Source organism: Schistocerca americana, chromosome 7, assembly GCF_021461395.2.
Source record: "Schistocerca americana isolate TAMUIC-IGC-003095 chromosome 7, iqSchAmer2.1, whole genome shotgun sequence".
NCBI lineage: Eukaryota > Metazoa > Arthropoda > Insecta > Orthoptera > Acrididae > Schistocerca > Schistocerca americana.
Window position 1 is genome coordinate 135,099,218 of NC_060125.1, and position 19,646 is coordinate 135,118,863.

The 19,646-nt window shown below is 42.9% G+C and overlaps 1 protein-coding gene across 1 annotated transcript; it reads right to left on the reverse strand.

The window, feature by feature from the left end:
• Nucleotides 1-4,568: 4,568 nt before the first annotated feature.
• On the reverse strand, nucleotides 4,569-18,028 carry LOC124622790 (myogenesis-regulating glycosidase-like). The gene is made up of 7 exons (XM_047148583.1): nucleotides 17,995-18,028; nucleotides 12,660-12,773; nucleotides 10,783-11,030; nucleotides 10,155-10,604; nucleotides 6,907-7,332; nucleotides 5,501-5,657; nucleotides 4,569-4,840 (listed from the first exon to the last, which is right to left on the reverse strand). The coding sequence occupies exons 1-7, from the start codon at nucleotides 18,026-18,028 to the stop codon at nucleotides 4,569-4,571; spliced, it is 1,701 nt and encodes a 566-aa protein (XP_047004539.1).
• Nucleotides 18,029-19,646: the final 1,618 nt, after the last annotated feature.

The following is a 19,646-nucleotide window of genomic DNA, read 5'->3' on the forward strand; positions in this document are numbered from 1 at the left end:
GTGTGGTGGACTAAAGCTTTTCCTACGGGTCTGATTTAATTGCAAGGTGGTAACCGATGAGTCCCCTCCACAATGAGTGCAAGACCCACGTCACTCGCCCTGCTTACATTTTTATCCGCTACGGAGATAGTCTTTTTACCTAGGAACACGTTGTTTACCGCATCGTCGCAGTAGCAGCTCCGTCGGTCATCTACACAGCAACCCATCGAGCAATGCAGGCAGTCAGCGGCAACACCGGGTACATCTGCAGTTACTACTGCAAAATACACGCAGCATGGGAGTACTTTGCTCAGCCTTGCTTCATCTTGCTAGAGCGACTGAACTCGCGACATTTGATTACGAGTTCGCACCACTCGTGACCGCCACACTACGTCATTTGTTTTCCGATAGACTTGTGACAGGATACACGTAGAATTTTGTGCAGTACATCTTGGTAGAGAGAGTGCCAGCCGTTATTGAAGCTATTTCAAAGTTTATTGTGTAGATTTTAACTGTTCTCTTCTTACTACTTAGGGATAACTTTTAACAACTTCATTGTAAATAGTATAATTAATTTGTCTGTGCTGAACTGAATGAATTCAGTAACAATTATTCTGGTCCTCACAGCACTTATCTGTTCAGAATATGCTTTCGTTGGCTCCTACCAATCATTAATTTTGGATGGTTATAAAAAAAGGAAATGATTAACATAATATTATATGAGGAAACTGGTCATACTCAAGTTAGTTGCATAGCAGGGTGGACATACCAATGTCATGTAGCGTGTTGTTTAATTAAATGTGCTCCTCTCTTGGGTTAATTCTTTTAATTTCGAGTCTAAATTGTAAGCATTTCCATAGTAAATTGTAATTTCCTTATGACGACTCGGTGACCAGATCTCATAATTGCCGGCCCTGCTCCAGAAACGTCTCCACCCTATCTTCTAACAGTAATTACTAACCCAGAGTTTTCTGGATTTTAAATATTTTCCCATCCAACAACCCCGTACTGTTTCGTTCAGTAAATTTTAGCTGGTCGTTAATTGCGGTAGTATTAATCTGCTTGCGCCTATGTAATAATATATACATGTTTTTTGTTCCTCTGGCAATTACCTTCCACGGTAATCACGGATTTCGTGGCTTCTGAAGGCACAACAGCGCTGTAACAGCATCGTAATTTCTGCATCAATTTTATACTCTGAATGTTGTTAGGTGTACAACTAACTTTATATGAATATTTAGGTGATAGTATAGCAGTACACTTTGTACGTTACGTTCAGGTCAGGTTATGCCATTCTATCCTGAATGTTAACGAAAAGTCAGGCCAGATTACAAAGAGCAAATTGCCATAATTCGATGTAATGCAATGGAGCAGTTTGAGGGCAGAGAAGAGGACCTCTTGGCTGATGGCATAGAGTTCGCCAGAGAAGAATTATCCGACCTACCTGACGATGACATCCAAAACGAGAAGTTTGGCAGTAATCGCGTGACAAGTGATGATGAAATGTCAAGTCCGTGCAAAGATGACTTAAATGAATTAATTAGCAACAGCCAATGCATGTTCCAAATTAACGGCCGACAGTTCTATAGCGGTCAGACAAGTGGTAAATACGCTCGTACCTGATCACGAGTAGTTTTTCACGCCTAATCGTGCGGTCATTAGGTGCCACGTCGATAGTGTACCTGAATCCCAAGTACTTTCTCCCGCCACAGACAGGAAATGTGAGCTTCGGAGATTCCACTCTCGCCTTTCTGATTGCAGCAGAACAACGCCGCGAGAACGAAGCTGTAAAAGAACGAAAAGAAATTATGAAAGTATCATGTAAGCAAATAATAGACGCCATGGAAGAACAACACCAAAAACTTGCACTTTGGTTACGGTACTGGGAGACAAGCTTCTGGAAGTTCAAAATACCATGACTGCCGCAAAAAGAGACCCACGTATGGCGAGATCAGAAGCGGCAATCGCGAAAAAGACGGCTAAGGTCGCAAGTAACCTTACTACACACGCAATTAGGACAGCGACCAAAGCGTCACAGGCAATAGCCAAAGGTCTGAGAGTAGGACAACAAGTTATTGAACAACACACATGAATCAGCTCGCAAAAGCAGATGAGCAACTCCTAGTTGTAGAACAGAACATGCAGAACACCGAGAAAATACACGAGCAAACACTAACTAAATTCACGAATATTGACTCCCGCTTATGGCTCTTGCGCAAGCAACTCTCACTTCTACACCCGGTGTAAATAGCCACGAGCGAATGAGCACCAACACAGCTCTTGTGCAGAATCCGGTAGCTGCCTTCGTAGAAGCGAAAGCATTCTCGCACATTGCGGACAGGCCAGCGTCTAGTGCTCCGTCGCCATCACACTGCAAAAATATGTACGAAGCTACACCTGTCAATTTCAGTGCGACTACACCACCGAGTAGCAGTCTAAATACGCACAGTGCCACCCGTCAGACAGACGGAACTCAGAGCTCACAATCAATAACACATTCAGGGGATGGAGTCGACCCGTCTTTCGACTGTAAACATTATTTGAGTTTACTGAAGTTTCCGACATTTAAGGAGGGAGGCTTGCTTCACCCCAAGGCATAGTATGGTCAGTTTGCACTAGCATTTCCGTCCTCGTGGCCACTAAGTGCCACGTTGGAATTCCTATGAGCACACATGGATGGCGATACGGACGACAAGATGCGCAACATCGCGGCGCGGTGCAATACCTATGAGGAATTTAAAGACACGTTCATGGCAAACTACAGGTTCCTTGAGACGCAAACCAGAATGAAACATAAAATAATGATGTGTCCTGACCTAGAGCCGTCTGGCTATAAAAGCCCGCTGAAAATGTTCAGTGTACTGATGCGCAACAACCAATATCTGGACACAACTTACTCGCATGAGGAGATGGTGCGCATTTGATACTCGAAACTCCCCTACCTGTACCAAAAAGGGTTGACTGCGCGGCTGATGAGAGTATCGAAACATTTAACAATCTAGTGAGAGAGGAAGAGCTGGTCCTGAAGAGACACTCGGGACAAAAGACGATCAAACGTCAATTTTCAGTGGCGTGGAAATCACGGACGTCGCGAATATCAGAACAGGCAACAGGGTCACAATCAAAATAACGTAAGGACAAGAACCAACAAGACAACTGAGAGCAACAAACAGATTTAATAGCAACTGCGTGAGCGAGGGAACGGCCAGCAGTCGAGCAATGGCCAACGTTACGTTGACCGGAACGGCGAACAGGATGAATTGCGTGGTCCAAGCCAATCTAATGGCTCACAGCTCTAATCGTAGTTGACGCCAATGGCGTGCGAAGTCATCTCTTTATGTACCCAGTAAGAGACGTACAAGTACCGAAACTAATCTCATTGGATACGAAGACGCACGAGATGTACTCGCAGACGAGAAAGACGGAACTCGCAGGGACGATCTACACCCGGTGATATTCATAAAACAAGGATCCGTTGATTTGCGCGCAGTTATGGACAGCGGCAACCACGTCTCAGATATCTCTGAGAACGCAAATCCTTTGCCGCAAATATGATTCTGCAGGAGAATCGTTGTAGAGCTGCTGTGCAGTTTACACTGTCTGGAAAGCAACTACTAGAAAATTTTTACGTTTGGTCGGTCTATAATAAGTACTCCAATATCACCTTTGGAAATGTACTGCTCTGAAGAGGCACGGCTGTGCCCCCTGCAGCTACCAAAGTTGTAATTTGACATAGCGATATATCAAGGATGACAAATTCACATAATTATAGAAATTTGTCAAGCTTTTTGGAGAAATCGCCTGAGCTCCTGTGTCAACACTTACCCAAAATGTCTGTAAATATTCACTTACGATCAAGTATTTTAAAAATGCCGTTTTTCATTAGTGAAGTTGCACACGAATGCTCAAAGCGCTATTTTACATAAATTACGAGCGTCCCATTATAAATCTGAAAACAATTCTTGATTGTCTATTATTTAATACCGATAATATCCCCAATTAACGTATGATAGTGTGTGCGTAGTGCAAAAAACAATAATTAGTAGGTATGTAAACAATAGTTAGTTAATTGGTCCCTGGTGATTAGATGAAGATGTGAGGTAGACGCTTGGTAGACGAAAAATTAACTGCTGTTTGTCAGTTTTAATGTGTAAAACAGCTCCAAGTGATGGTTTCGATACGTCCTAAGGAGAGGGAACCATGGAGTATAGAGTGGAGTATGACTCGATGGGCATATGTGAACAGTAAGTGAATGTAAAAATGAGGGACAAGTCGTACATCCATGCAGATACGTATAGTTAAATAACTGAATACCTGCCGTCAGTTTCCTGAAAAATAGGTTATCTGCAGTCATATGTTTTAGGGAATAGCAGGGAAGAAAATTAGCTTTCGATGTTCTTGAAAACATACCCATATGGTGGACTTATGGCAGGCAATACTGTCGCTGCTGAATACCAAGAGGTTGAAAGCATATTATTTCTGAGTGTGTTTTTATCTGAGAGTAAGTCATCTAAATGAGGAAAACACAAGATTTTCATTATGCGTTTATTTAATCGCAGCCAATACAACTAAGTTGAAGTATTTTAGTATTACACCGATGTACATATGGGTCGATTACAATGTACAATAACAGAAAGACGTGACACATGCAGCCACTGAAGACCATGAGGAGCTGATCCTGGTGAAGTAGGGCAGAGTGTTGAGAGGAGCAGGGTTTTTGCGGAGCCAAGTGGGGCCCTGTATGGTGGGGTGTTCTGGGTCGGCCTCGTCCCTCCAGCTGCCCCTGGCAGGTAGATGTCGCGTCGCACCGATTTGTGGGTGATCACCGGCGCCACCAACACGTCCTCGCCCAGCAGGTACTCTGCACACGAAGGAAACCAAGTGTCGCTTGGTGGTGGTTTAACGGTACTTACGCTCAATTATGGAGTAAATTTGCAGGGTATGCAGATGTATTAAAACAATAGTCTATACACCAATAACGACCAATGCCACGTAGGAGGGACGCCGCTTATGTAATCATAGTTCTTCAATAGTTGTAATTAATTCAGGTATTAATAAATCCCTTAATGCAATTTTAATTTTCATACAAATATATCAGTAATGTGTATGACAAGAACGGATAGTTTTCTCAGTGGCTTACACAGAGACCTTCTGTTCTACAGATGCCTCGCCGTATCAGCCTAAAATAAAACAGGGTGCATTTTGTGTGAAATCAACGGAAATTAAGGTGAGCATAAGACTCAAATAAATTTCCAGAGATATTTGATCAGTCTGTACCCTTGTCCCTAAGCCGTAGCCTTTCCTGTTATTTCACACTGATTCTGCTACACAGTGGAGCCTACAAAATGTGTTAAAAGGACAGTGCACTGAGTATATCGCTAGCACTGCATGGAAAATACTTCGTGTATTTTGCTAGCCAAAAATTTCGCCGAGAGTAACAGAAGCAGGGTGCTAGCACTGTGTGAAGAAATATGGAAGTATTCGCAAGCTAGAGTGTACGCAGAGGGCCTGTACGTCATACCTGAGTCGATGGTCTGTGCAGTGGAGTCGGTGGGCTCGAACCACCAGATGGGCAAGTTGACCGGCGTGCCGTCCTCCACCGCCTTCTGCATCAGCTCCAGCATTCGCGGCGCGTACTGTGTGTGCAGATCGGTGAGGTTGCGGCAGATCTCCAGCGTCTGTAACGGGGACGGGAAGTCACATCTTGCAGAGTGATGAACTATGGTGAAAGAAACTGTTCCAATAAATTGAGGAAACGGCAGCGAGGGTGAGAAGATATTATTGGTGAATAGGGGGAAGTAGGGGGAGGGAGGAAAGGAAAGAAACGATGTGTATTCAGTGAATAATATATTCGAAACTAACGAGGTTCTTTTGACTAACGTACGACTTCTGTTCTAGTAGATTGATTATAGTGGCGAAGCAGTATTTAACTCTGGAAACAGCTTGAACCATATTGTTCACCTTGGAATGTTGATGGCCACAAAGGTCTTCCTGGAGCAGATTACTTCACTAGGAGGAGTGTTTGCAAAGAATATTTACCTGTGTTCCAACAAGTTCTCCTAACTACATCATAAACTGTCAGTTATTGTTCAGATAACAACTAAGTTTTTGGCCCGATCAGATGTATAAATGCATAATTTACAACATACACACAAACAAGCAGACACTCATAAAATGCAAAGAAAATTTTAGTAAATGTTCAGGTTAGTAATAAAATTTCCCTGGTACAAATGACAAGCTCATTAGACTGCGTAAGGAAACGTAGCCGATAAATTATTGGCGTTAGTCTCTTTGATTTTGAGGAACTTTCTATTTATTTATTCTAATTTTATGGCGAACGACAACGTGGTCAGTAATACAAGAAGTGTTTTGAAGAGAGAGTGCGCAACTCAGAAAAATGTGATATTGTGTTGGGAACGGTGGGCTTCTGACTTAGTGGCACCTGCGATATCTAATGTGAACTATCTGGGCCTCTGCCCTTCGCCCATCACATTGTTTCTCGTGGTACGGCTGCAGATGACCCTTCCCTACTACTTAAAACCGTGAAACACGTTTGAGAGATGAAACTGGTCTGTAATGAGCAATTTATCTCTCTTTTGCAGTTACAAGTTAGTTTTGCAAATCTTACATGTAGTATCACTCGACTACATGTGGTGCTATCACAGTGAGAAACTTCATTTTTTCTTTATAACGGTGTGTACCATACTATGCGTTCTATGAAATTTTACGACTCATACAATGGTCTGTTGTGACCACAGCATTGTCACAATCTATTGCGCCTTAAAGTTCCTCTTTAAAGGTATTTTATTTCAATTACTTACCTACATAAAGTATTCATACGCTTGCTTGAGAACATCTCTATCTCAGCAAGTAAAGTGAATCGCCTCCCTTTCAGTGAAATGGACCCCTTATTCGAATTGTACGCACCTCGTTGTCAAAGTCCCACGGCGTGAAGGAGTACCTTACGACCGGCATGAAGACACTGGCCTGCAGCCAACGCATGTAGAGGTCGGACCACGTCTTGCTGTTGCCGCCGCCCACCATCTCCCCGACAATGAAAGGGCAGCCGACCAAGTTGAGCTGTAGCAGCTTGGGTATTAACGTCTTGAGACCGTGCTGGCCGCTCCAGTCGCTCTTCAGTTTGTCCATTACGAAGTAGTTGGGCAGCTGCTGGTTCTCTACGCTGGTCTCCATCTGCACCATGGGCCCGAACTGCGAGATCACCTTGGCATACGCGTCGCTGAAGGCCTCTGGGTTTCGCTCTATGGGCTCTATGGTGGACGGCTTCGGCAAGAAACTTACCTCGCCGTAGTCAAAATCGAACGAGTCGATCCCTGACTCGTTGCGGAGCGCCTGGAAACATTACAGAAAAATATAATGCTCAAGTAATATAGAAGATTCATTGGTCATATAAGCTATCGTACGTTATAGTCTGTAGTCTATGTCTCTTAACGAAATTTATTATCATTGCTCGTTATACTATAGAGATAGCAACAACATGTGCAATCTAAATTAATTTACATTATTAATTGTATTGTACTTAGGATATCGAAATAACACACACACGGTTCATATTTTCTTACAAAACTTCCATAGTGTTCAAATTCATATTAAAATTACTCTAATCCTCGACATTTCTCCAGCACTCATGCACAATACTTCAACATTCAAGTAAATACATGTCAATACATATGTGAACATACATAATATACCGGTCTTAATTATGATAAGAGGATTGTAACTGTGTTATAAACGATACGTTCCCAAACTAAGTATGAAACTTGTACATAATTAGAGAGAGTCAGTTTATTTTATGTTACCTCTTTTAGTAGCTTTCTGATATCTTCGTACGTTTGATTCAACCTACTGCACAAGAAGAATGTTTGAAGGAAACTAGATAACATGGTATTCTTCTGAAATACAAACGTAAGTGCCTCATGAGGCCAGAGATCGTGGAAACTACAGGTTACCACTAGGTATCTGAAGGTATCTTTTAATAGAACCACTTGCTGCAGATTTTGGATAGAAGGAACTTGTTTGATTGTGAATGGAACCAGATAAGACTGTGCTATCTGTATGAGAGTTGATACTACGAGTAGAGGGACTGATAAATAGCGTGAGATACCTCCTAACATCGAGTCTGACCTCTTTTCGCCCGGTGTAGCACAGCGACTGGTATAATAGACCATTGGATGTCCCTTGCAAATATAATGAGCCATCTTGTCTCTATAGCCATCCACAACTGCGAAAATGAGGCTGGTTCAGCATCTTGTGTACGATAAGACCTGTCGATTATGTCTCATAAATGTTCAATGGCATTCATGTAGGCCAAACTGGATGACCAAATCATTCCCACGAATTTTCCAAAGGATTGTTCAAACGAATCGCTGAAAACTGCATGCGATGCCGTGCTATTAGCAAAGGCACTCGCATCGGTTGTCTGCCGACATAGCCCACTAAAGCCAAATTTCGCAACACTGTCCTAATGGATGTTTTCGTAGTACGTGCCGGATTGTTTCCTGCTGTTATTTTAGACAGTGTTGCTTGTCTATTAGCACCAACAACTCTATCCCAACTCCACAACTCTCTGTTGCTAAAGGTGGGTCGACGGCCCCTACGTTGTCCGTGGTGAGAAGCAAACCTGATATTTGACACTATCGGCACACTGTGTGCAATTGTCATTTTGGAATGTTGAATTTCCTAATGTAATTTCCCATTCATCTGGCTTCGACTACCATTCTGCGTTCAATATCCGTTAATCCACGTCCTGCGGCCATAATCACGGTGGAAACGTTTTGACATGAATCACCTGAGTACGAATGACGCCTCCGCAAACGCATCGACCTTCTATACCCTTTCTACGAGATACTGATGCCCTCTGTACATGTGCATTTCGGTTTCCCATGATTTATGTCCTGTTGTATCTATCAATGTTCCAACCTGATAGTTTCTCGGTTGTAACTATAGAAAAATTACACAAAACAGCGTTGAACTGAGCAAAAATCAAAATAAGTGAAAGGGACCACTGGTAGAAATCTGTACACTAGGGAATCCGTTCTTTCATAAGTTTCAGTAGATACACATAATAAAGACTTTAGTCACCAATAATGTATTCTCCTTCATTATTTAGAACTCTCTGCCAACGTTGGGGTATATTTTCGATTACGGGACTGTAGAAATAACTTTGTTTTGATGCGAAAAGTTTATCGAGCGAAATTCGGAGCGCAATTTCATCTGGAAAGAGAGTTCCTTGAAGGTTGTTCGATAGAGAGCGGAAAAGGTGAAACTCTGAGGGAGCAAGATCAGATCGATAAGGTGAGTTCGGGATTTCTTCTCGACTCCCATAGAGTGCTTTTTGTCAGTCTAGCAGAATACGGACTCTCATTATCGTGGAATAGCATCACTTCACGCGGTGTTCCTGGTTATTGTTCTTGGACTCCTTCTGCAAGACGTCTGCGCTGCTGACAATAAATGTCGGAAGTGATTGTCTCATCTTGGGGAAACAATTCGTAGTACATCATTAGATGCGTATTAGTGTCTTTGATGGATGCACGCAGGCTTTTGCACGGGAAGTTGCTGCTTTGTTTGCGCTCAATCATTCCTCACCTTTCCTCATGCTAGCATCAAGGCACCAGAAACGATACTGGATAGGAATGGTCGGTGTTGTTCACGAGTCAACTGACGACTAGCAAGCAGAAGTGCACGAATGGCCACACTCTGATTTTTGTTATCTTGTCTTAGGCCGTGCGATATCTATACACCCAATTTTTGAACCCAACCCATTGCATACAAATGAAACACAATGGTGCAATTATTACAGTTGACCTCAACTGCGAGTTCTCGAGTACGCTGACTTTTGTCATTGTGCGTTCAAAAACCTAAGGTCACCTTGAAAGTGGAGTGTCACCACCGTCAAAACGATCCTCCTGACAACGAGTAAACCATTTTACTGCCGTGCTCTGTCCTGCAGTATTACCCTGACACGCGGCGCAAATTTTGTCTGGCTGCTTCCGCAGCTGTCACCCCTCTACTGAACTCAAACAGAAGAATATGTCGTAAATATTCCAATTTCTCCACATGACACGTAACCTTCTGGCGTTCACAGATCCACTCACAAAATAGTTAGGGTAGTTACTACTGGTGTAAGAATAACGTAAGTTTGCGTTTGTACTCACCCACAGTCGACTGGTCCACCAAGCCACTGCTTCAGGATTGGTGAAGTCGACAACACCGGTGACTCCATGGTACCATCGCGTGAATGTGCTGCCGTTTACGTTGGACACAAAGTATCCCTTCTCCATGGCTTCCGAATAGTACGACTCGCAGCCTCGGTTCACAAATGGGTGAATCCACAGCGTCACTCGGAAGCCCAACGAGTGTAGTTCATCTGTGAGAGCCCGTATGTCCCGGAAGAGGTTTGTGTCGAACGTGAGGCTGCCGTAGCAGGTCTCCCAAATGTCGTCTATTTCGATGTGGCTGTTCTTAAATCCATTGGCGATTATCTCGTTGGCCAGGTCCCTCACTAAAGAGTCGTTGACGCCGATGTCGTAGCGCGCCAGAGTGGCCCAGACCGGGTGTGTGACCATGCGCTCGTCTGGGACTCCCGTCGGCTTGCCCAAGTAGTTCTGGACCGCATATTCGTGGGCCTCCCTAGCGTTTCCGAATGAGCAGAAATTCCACTGCAAGAGGTTGTCTGGTCGGTCTTCTGGCTAGGGACTCTGGTTCTTGGCCGTGAAACACAATGCATCGGGTGACTGATCTGTGTTTTGGTCGAAGAAAGGGAACGTTGGAATGGACGCGTACGAATCTTCCGTCGAAGAACAGCCAGTAGCGTGCAGCGATGCCTGCATACCGCGTCTGGTCGGTGACGTGCGCGTAGTTGTCGTACGCTCTCTGCTCAGTGAGGAAAATCTGTTCGGCATACTCGGTGCCACCGTAGACGTGACTGGTGAGGATGTTTTGGCAGCTTTTGAGAACCGTCTTGGTTGTGTTCACCCACATAGACACCGAGGCAACGGCCAGCTCTGTCTTGGCGCTGGATGGTGATATTGCTGTTACCAAAGTCAAAAGTTTCTCCATTAAAATATCTGACATGGCGTGGTGTGGAAGAGCGACTCGTGCTGTCTACTGGGATGTACGCCAGTTGGATTTCAAGGCCACCTGCAACATACATATGACCAGAACAATATGGATGTCATCAGTGGAGGTGCATAGTGGCGGTACTGAAAACAAATACAATAAAACGCGTCTACACAATACAAAAATATGGGAACATGATAAAAGAAAATCCTTATCAAAAGTGGTGTGTATCTTATTGACCAGTCATTTGATTACGAAGACAAGTGACAGTACTTTCACAGTCTTCATGTCACTGATGTATGAAAAGAAAAATTATAGGTATTATAAACTGGATGCACCTCGTATGGTGGGAGTTGAAACTTTCTTTGTGAGAGCCGACTAAAAGAGCCAGATGGCTTTGACCAAAATTCCTTGCGATAAATATTGTAGTGGACGTCACTGAGACACATTCTTGGTGCAATGAAGAGATATAACTCTGTAGCGGGACTTTGAATTTCGCCGCGCTACACTCGTTCTCTCAGATATAAATTATACCGTCGCAGCGGTATGAGCGCTCGACGGCAGAGAAAATATATAAAAAAATGAAGGTAGAAAAAAATTGTAACTCCTTTTGTTTTTCTATCCGTCTTTTGTCTCGCTTGAGAGCGGAAGCTTAACTTAACTTACTAGCTAGTCTTGGTCGGATGAAGACGAAAAAACTTATTGATGTACAGACGTATTGTGGAAGTTTGTATGAAATTCGGAGGATGGAAGCAGCAACGTAAAATACATTGCATTTAATATCAAGACGGATTTTGTATACATTAGTAATTCCTGGACAATGAAATTTAATGCAAGATTTCGGAGCAGCTACAACTTTTCACGCAGAAATGAAGCAGGAGATTTTTGGAGAACAAGACCTGGACGCCGTACAATAGAAGACATGTTAACATGGTAAAAAATGAACTCTTATCTACGCCATTTCCCCCTGTTAATCACATTTGTTGAAACTTTCTTTGTGAGACCCGAGTAAAAGAGCCAGATGGCTTTGATCAGAATTCCTTCCGATAAATACTGGAGTGGACGTCTCTGAGATACATCCTTGGTGCAATGAAGAGATATAACTCCAAAAAACACAGCAACTCAAGGCAAGGAGTTGAATTGAATTATAAGTTTTCTCGGTGATTCTAAGTTCACTAGAACATATTTCATTTGCTTTTCCATTGGTTTCATATTAGCTTGAGCCACAGTGAAGTGTGGCTGGTTTTAGCTAGATAGAGTACTTTTTTCTAGGATAGTGTAACATACAGTCGAATTTTTTATACACGTTGTAGATTAAACAATAGCAAACGTCGCATATTTCAAGCTAGCAGATTGTTTCAGTAATTAAATGTAATAAAGCATCTGTAACGTAAGGGCCGTAGAAGCTACACACCATATTTAGTTATGAGATCTGTTTGTGGATATCGTCACTAGTAGCGTGTTGATTTAAGTGTATGAACGTAATGTCAATAATCTATATTGACTTAGGTATACGAACTTAGCGTCCAGAATTTGACGCAGGTAAAATGAGCAGTGAGTCAGCTCAGAGGTGTTACTCTACACAGCGTCCGCAGACTCACCTTCGTTGGATACTATGAGGATCTCTCTCTTGTTCTCGTCGTAGCGGGTGCTGAGGCGGGAAGCTGCGGAAGCCCCCAGAATCCCCAGCAGGAGCAGGGACACCGCCCACACAGCTGTAAATGGAAAGAGAGTCAGCGAAGCAAGACTGCGACAAGTTATATAGTCATTAAGCGTAGCTTTAAGCCCCGAGCTATAATAGCCTGTCCTAATAGCAATCTTTTCCGATGTTGGAAAGCACCTGTGGAAACATGTGGAAACTTGAAGGCTGGAATGCCTCTGTTAATGGCAGTACTTAATGACATCGCCGTTAATGACTGGAGAACATATTCTAGAGAAGAACAACTATTTTCTATATGGATTCTCATTTACTTTCCTGGATTGAACTACACAAACGCCTTAAGGTTTCTTCCTCACTTTTGCCCAATCCCAGGGTACCCAACGTTTCCAGTGACCAGGTAAGACGGCCTCAGGGTCTGGCAACAGGAATGTGACCCGATACAGAGGTGGTAAGTTTATCACTCCTCAAACTGATGGGTGATAGATGAACTTGTTCCCTAAACGCTTTCAGCCGGACACTTATCGTCAGTGGTGCGTCTTACAGTAGAAGAGAGTTGATTAGTACGCCAGAGAATCTATAAGCCATTAGCTACACCGGTTAATAATACTCCAATTTGCCGATCAGTTCCCAGTTTCGCATAACACGCAATTACAAATATTATAGGTGGGCCATTATGGTCTACCCATCTTTCTGAAGGCAGAATTACGTTCAATCACTTTTTGCGTGGTGTAAACCACCTGTTATCAAATACGGGTGAACTTTAGACGACATATGCGACCAAATATTGACATTCACGTCATTTCCCCTTATAATATAACGAAAAGCACGTAACATTTTGAAAAACTGCTGTTACATTTGAACATTAGTTCTTTTGCGTGTGATTAGTGTTGAATACCAAGTCAGTCTCTGACTGATAGATAATAGGTATATGATTTGGTAGCACGATATCTTTTTCAGCCATTCGTTTTACCAGATGGATACTTTAAATTTTGGAAATGGCTCATGTTCGCTTTAGCTCATATGTGTTAAATCTTGACAATGTGTAGCCAAATTAGAAGCAAGAGATAGACAAAATATATAGAAGCACAGAGGGTAGGAGCTCACCTTTAGTCATTCCAGTACTCTGTGCTATGTACAATTCGACTGGACCTTCTCTTCTAGCTGATCAACCGCATACATTACAGGCGTATTTATAGCAACGCAGTATCTACTGCATACGCTCTTGATTCATGAACTATCTGACTGATATCAATCAGTCACGTGGAGAGCCGTAATTATCTGAGATTAATGGAACTCATGATGGATTATCGGCTGACATCGGCCTCGTTTGATACACATCGTGTTGGTAACTACACTGTATCACTTACTAGAGAAGAATATGTCGAACATTTTATACAGTATCCTTTGATCCTCTATAATGACTAACTATCAATATCCATTTGACGTCAACCTTGTTAAACTGTTGATTCATATCTTGCATATTTTTTGCTCATCAAGTCGTTAATACTGTATTTAACGCTGATGCACTTAATTTCAACTACGTCAGTTTTAGAAGAGGTAGTATCATGTGAGACACATCATTTTCACTAGTCCAGAGGTGGAGCATATTTTGTATCAGGCACCTGCGCATGGTAAATCGGTATTATTATGGGTTCTGAAAGTTACTCGTGTCAAGGATTTCGGTTAGCGTATACAACCACAGTCAATACGACGCATTTCTCTAGCTAGGAGACTCTGATATATGGAGCAGTCTTTTCTTTCGTGCGAATATAACTTCGCTTGTTGCAGTCTTTCATTAGATGACAATTACTTCCACAGTGGCAACACGCCAGCATGGTGGCATGTGGGATCTGGAGGTGTGGTGCTCATAACAGCTGTTAAACCGTTCTGTTACTACAAGTAAAGTGACTCATATATTTACAGAAGATGGTTAAGAACAGAAAGTCTTAGAAACATACATCCGGCATCAAATAGTTACTCTCATATAATAGCCATGTCTCCGTGTTGCTACAGAACTTATTCAATGCGGGTGCAGCCCATTCATACACAGTCTTCAGTTATCGTTCTCACTGCACCACAAAGTCCTTATGACACACCTGGCTGCCAGCAGATTTGGCCAAATATGTGATTCGCACGCTTCTCTGACGCATGCACGTTATCGACGAGAGTACATTACCCCAACGCCTAGCTGCATAGCTAAAAATCTAAGGGATAAACTACAACAGCCATGTAATTGTGACGATCAATGTCTCCAATAGCACACTTCATTTTACGCGCAGAAATGATAAATAACATCTGTTATTTTGCCGAGTAAAGCGTTTCGCCTTTTCTGGCACATGTATCTGTAATTAATGAGGAGCTGACGTCATGTTTGCAATATATTTGCGTGCCCCCACATGCGGTTTCTGTTGTTATTCATTAACCTATCTTTGACGAACCCCAGCTTGGTTCAAATGGCTCTGAGCACTATGGGACTTAGCTTCTGTGGTCATCAGTCCCCTACAACTTAGAACTACTTAAACCTAACTAACCTAAGGACATCACACACATCCATTCCCGAAGCAGGATTCGAACCTGCGACCGTAGCGGTCACGCGGTTCCAGACTGAAGCGCCTTTAACCGCACGGCCACACCGACCGGCGAACCCCAGCTTGATCACAAGTGAAACGCAAGTTGTGAACAGCGTAACTTTTGCCCTCTGTTGGACAACACGTTGGTACACCTGTAATCTCGAATTCCGGTAATATGGCCTGTGAGCTTAAATACGCTGTAACCGGTTTGGTTAAACTAACGTCGCTTGCAGAACTGAGAACCGAATGGCATGGTTCGGCTTCCAGTAGCGCCTATCTCTCCTCCATTTGAGCCGAGTGGTCCCTATAATGTTTGCTGCGAAGCATTGTCCTCGTTGAAAACGATCCCGTGTCTGCAAATCGCTGTAAGCACCTACTGGGTGTTCAAATGGAGCAATGCCTTGAGGATGTCAACCGGTGAACTTAAGTTTGCCAGTCGATTAACACCATTAGATGTGCTCAGTAAAGTAATATGAATGGCATTTGTTGCTTTGAAATAATAGGATATAGTTTCACTGTTTATGGTGATGCTACTCTATGAAATCGATGCTGCTGTTGCAGTGGTAACAAAAATTCAAAGTTATACGTTAGATGTAAGCGATGTACCAGAATGCTGAGCTACGTATCTCAATAGATTTTATAAAATCTGGTCTCGTATTCGTATTCCGTTTCATATATATATATATATATATATATATATATATATATATATATATATGGAATTGAAGAAATAGCGTATTAAGTGCGTTTTAGTTAACTGTGCAGTATTTTTAAAACGAAACCTTCAACACAGTCTTGCTACAAGTGTAATAACTGGAGAGGAAGTCGTGCCTGTTGCACTCTCCTGTCAAAAGAGAACGCGCAAATGGCGACAAGTGAAGGCTGGTAGAGATTCGTGCGTCTGTGAAAAAAATCTATGCGCGAAACATACAACCACTACCACCGTCACACCTTAGCAAAGGATCTGGCAGAGAACCCGAGAAATTTCGGGTCCTATGTAAAATCGCTAAGTAGGTAAAAGGCTTCCGTCCAATCACTTGTTGATCAGTCTGGTGTAGCAGTTAAAAATAGTGAAATGAAAGGGGAAGTTTTAACTTCACGTTCAAGAAATCGTCCACGCGGGGAATCGTTCAAATATACCGTCGTTTGACCATGGAGCAGATTACCGATTGGACACCACATTAACGAGCATCCCTGGCGTGGAGTAACAACTGAACGAGTTAAAAACAACTAAATCACCAGGACCGGGAGGAATCTCAGTTCCATTTTCAATGGGTTCGCTACGGTATTGGCTTCTTACTTACCTTGCATTTATCGTGAATATTTCGGCCAGCCCGAAAGTTCCAGCCGACTGGATAAGGGGCTAGTGACTCTTGTGTAAAAGAAGGGAGACAAACGGACCAGCAAATTTTCGGACGAATATACTTAGCATCGACTTACTGCAGAACCCTTAAACGTATTCTTTGTTCGGATATAATGAATTTTCATGAGACTGAGAAGAATATGTCCACGCATCAGTATGAGTTTAGAAAGCATCGCTCATGGTAAATTCAGTTTGTCCATTTCTCACACGATATACTTTGAACCATGGATGAAAGGCAACAGGCAGGTTCTATATTGCTAGATTTCCAAAAGATTTAGACACGATGCCCCATCACAGGCTGTTCACAAAAGTACGACCGTAAGGAATATGTTCACAGATGTGTGAGTGGCTCCAAGACTTCGCGAGTTATACAACACAGTATGCGGTCATCGACTACGAATGTTATCAGGCACAAGGATATCGTCAGAAGTGCCCAGGAAGTCTCATAAGATCGCTATTATTCGCTACAAACATAAATGATTTGGCGGACAGGGTGGGCAGAATTCTGCAATCGTTTGCTGATGATGATGTGGTGTGCGGTAAGGTGTCGTCGTTGACTGGCTGTAGGAGGGCACAAGATGACTTAGACAAAATTTCTAGTCAGTATGTTGAATGACAGCCAGATATAAATGAAGAGAAATGTAAGTTAATGCGCATTCGGAGGAAAAACAAATCCATAATATTCGCATACGGCATTAGTTGTGTCCTGATTGACACAGTCACTGCGTTTAAATATCTGGTTATAACCTTGCAAAGCGATATAAAATGATAAAATGAAACGTGCGTGTGATGATTGTAATAGGAAAGGCGAATGGTCGACTTCGGTTTATGGAAAGAATTCTGGGAAAGTGTGGATCATCTGTCAGAATAATACCATACTTAAGACCCTAGTGTGACTTATTCTTGAGTACCGCTCGAGTGTTTGGATACGGATCAGGTCGGATCAACGAAGGTCATCGTAGCAGTTCGGAGGCAGGCTGTTAGATTTGTTACTGGTAGTTCCGAACAACACGCAAGTGCTACGGAGATGCTCCGGGGAGTCAAATGTGAATCCCTGGATGAAGACGCCTTTCATTTCGAAGAACGCTATTGAGAAATTTTGAGAACCATAATTTGAAGCCAAATGCAGAACGATTCTATTGGCCTGATCATACACTGCGCGTAAGGACCATGAATGTAAGATGAGAGAAATTAGGGCTCATACGGAGGCATAAGGACAATCACTTTTCATCGTTCTGTTATCGATTGTAACAGGCATTGAAATGAATTATAGTGGTATGGCGTACGCACCGTGAGGTGCTTTGCGGAATACTAATGTAGATGTAGATATATACCCGACATACCTGCTGATTTAATACAACGATTACTGTAGCCCATGTGTTAAGTACAATCCTCTTGTAGTCGGTATGAATATAATGAATTTAGCAGAACCGTTCCAAATCGATGTCTGGTCATAAATTTCTTAACTAAAGTACGTATGGTTCCTAGTTTAGACTCGTCTTTAGATTTCTGGTATCGATTCCATAATGCTGCACATACAAGTGGTGTTGAATACGGTCCGAACTTCAAAATTAGCGTCATCCATTAATGTTCTGTCACTTGAGTGCTATGGTGCTCAGTAACTTTCGTTGGTTATTCAGAATGCTGAATTAGGTATGAAAAGTGTTATGAAATAGATCCTACTATTCTCTAAATGACGCTCTCAGTGTATGGGAATTCATCTGTAATTTTCTTGTGCTCCTGATTTAGTCCCTTAGTAGCGTGTAGGAATCAAGTGTGGTCATCGTGCGAAAAATAAACGGTGATGCAACACATTCCAGCGTCGTAGCGGTTAAGGTAAGTCGAACAATCAGCAACTGGTTAAGAGCGTCTGAATTCAATTGACGACAAGTACAGGAGTCGTAACGTGCTAACCTTCCATGTAGCAGGCCCAGGTTGGATTGCCGGCCGGGTAGGCTCGTAGACTGAGTGTTGTGTTCTCCTCATCATCATTTCATCCTCATCACCGGTACGCAAGTCACCCAGTGTGACGCCAACTGAAATAAGAATTGCACTTGGCGACCGAACTTCCCCGAAAGGGGCCCCCCGGCTAACAATGCCGCACGATCATTTCATTTCACTCGAATGTGACCAATAACCTCTTTGTTGCTGCTTTTTATAGGAATTTGTTATTGAGGCATTCCACCTGAAGTGGACAACAGAGTCGACGCAGTCTTTTCAACGAAGAGTTTCGTCATTCCTCTTGCTTCCTCTGTTGTAGGTTGTGCAATGTTATTTTGATGTCACGACCAATGACTGGATGCATCTACGTGACCTGTTACAATACTGGAACACATGAGGGGCATGAATGTGATGCCGTTACGGTAGTTATCAGTTTATACGTGAACATGAATGCATTGAAGACACGTGTTGTATTAGTCATACGTCCAGCTCAGTGCAGACTGTTTGGCTTGTACGTGCAACAAACATATTTTAAATTATATAACGCTCCAGCGCCGAAATACTTTATTCTCCACAGAACGGTAGACCTAATTGAAGAGGGAGCCACAGGGGAATGTGTCCTGATGTCCGTAGATAATGTGCAACAGTCTGCGCCTTTCCGAAGCAAAAGCAGCTTCCGTGTTACTGCAGTCTTCGTACAACTCAGAGCTTCCGTGTTACTGCAGTCTACGTACAACTCAGAGCAATACCACATACCATATGTTATGGGGCTCTTTTACCACCTAAAGCTCAGGTCTGATTGTGGAGATTCTGTTGTTACCAGGTGAAATGCGTCATGAGCTTCCGTGTTACTGCAGTCTACGTACAACTCAGAGCAATACCACATACCATATGTTATGGGGCTCTTTTACCACCTAAAGCTCAGGTCTGGTTGTGGAGATTCTGTTGTTACCAGGTGAAATGCGTCATGAGTGCACTTGGGAGATGCTGTAGGTGTTTCTGTTATCTCCTGGTCTCAAGGACGTTGCTCTATGAGGAGTTGTAGACGAGACGT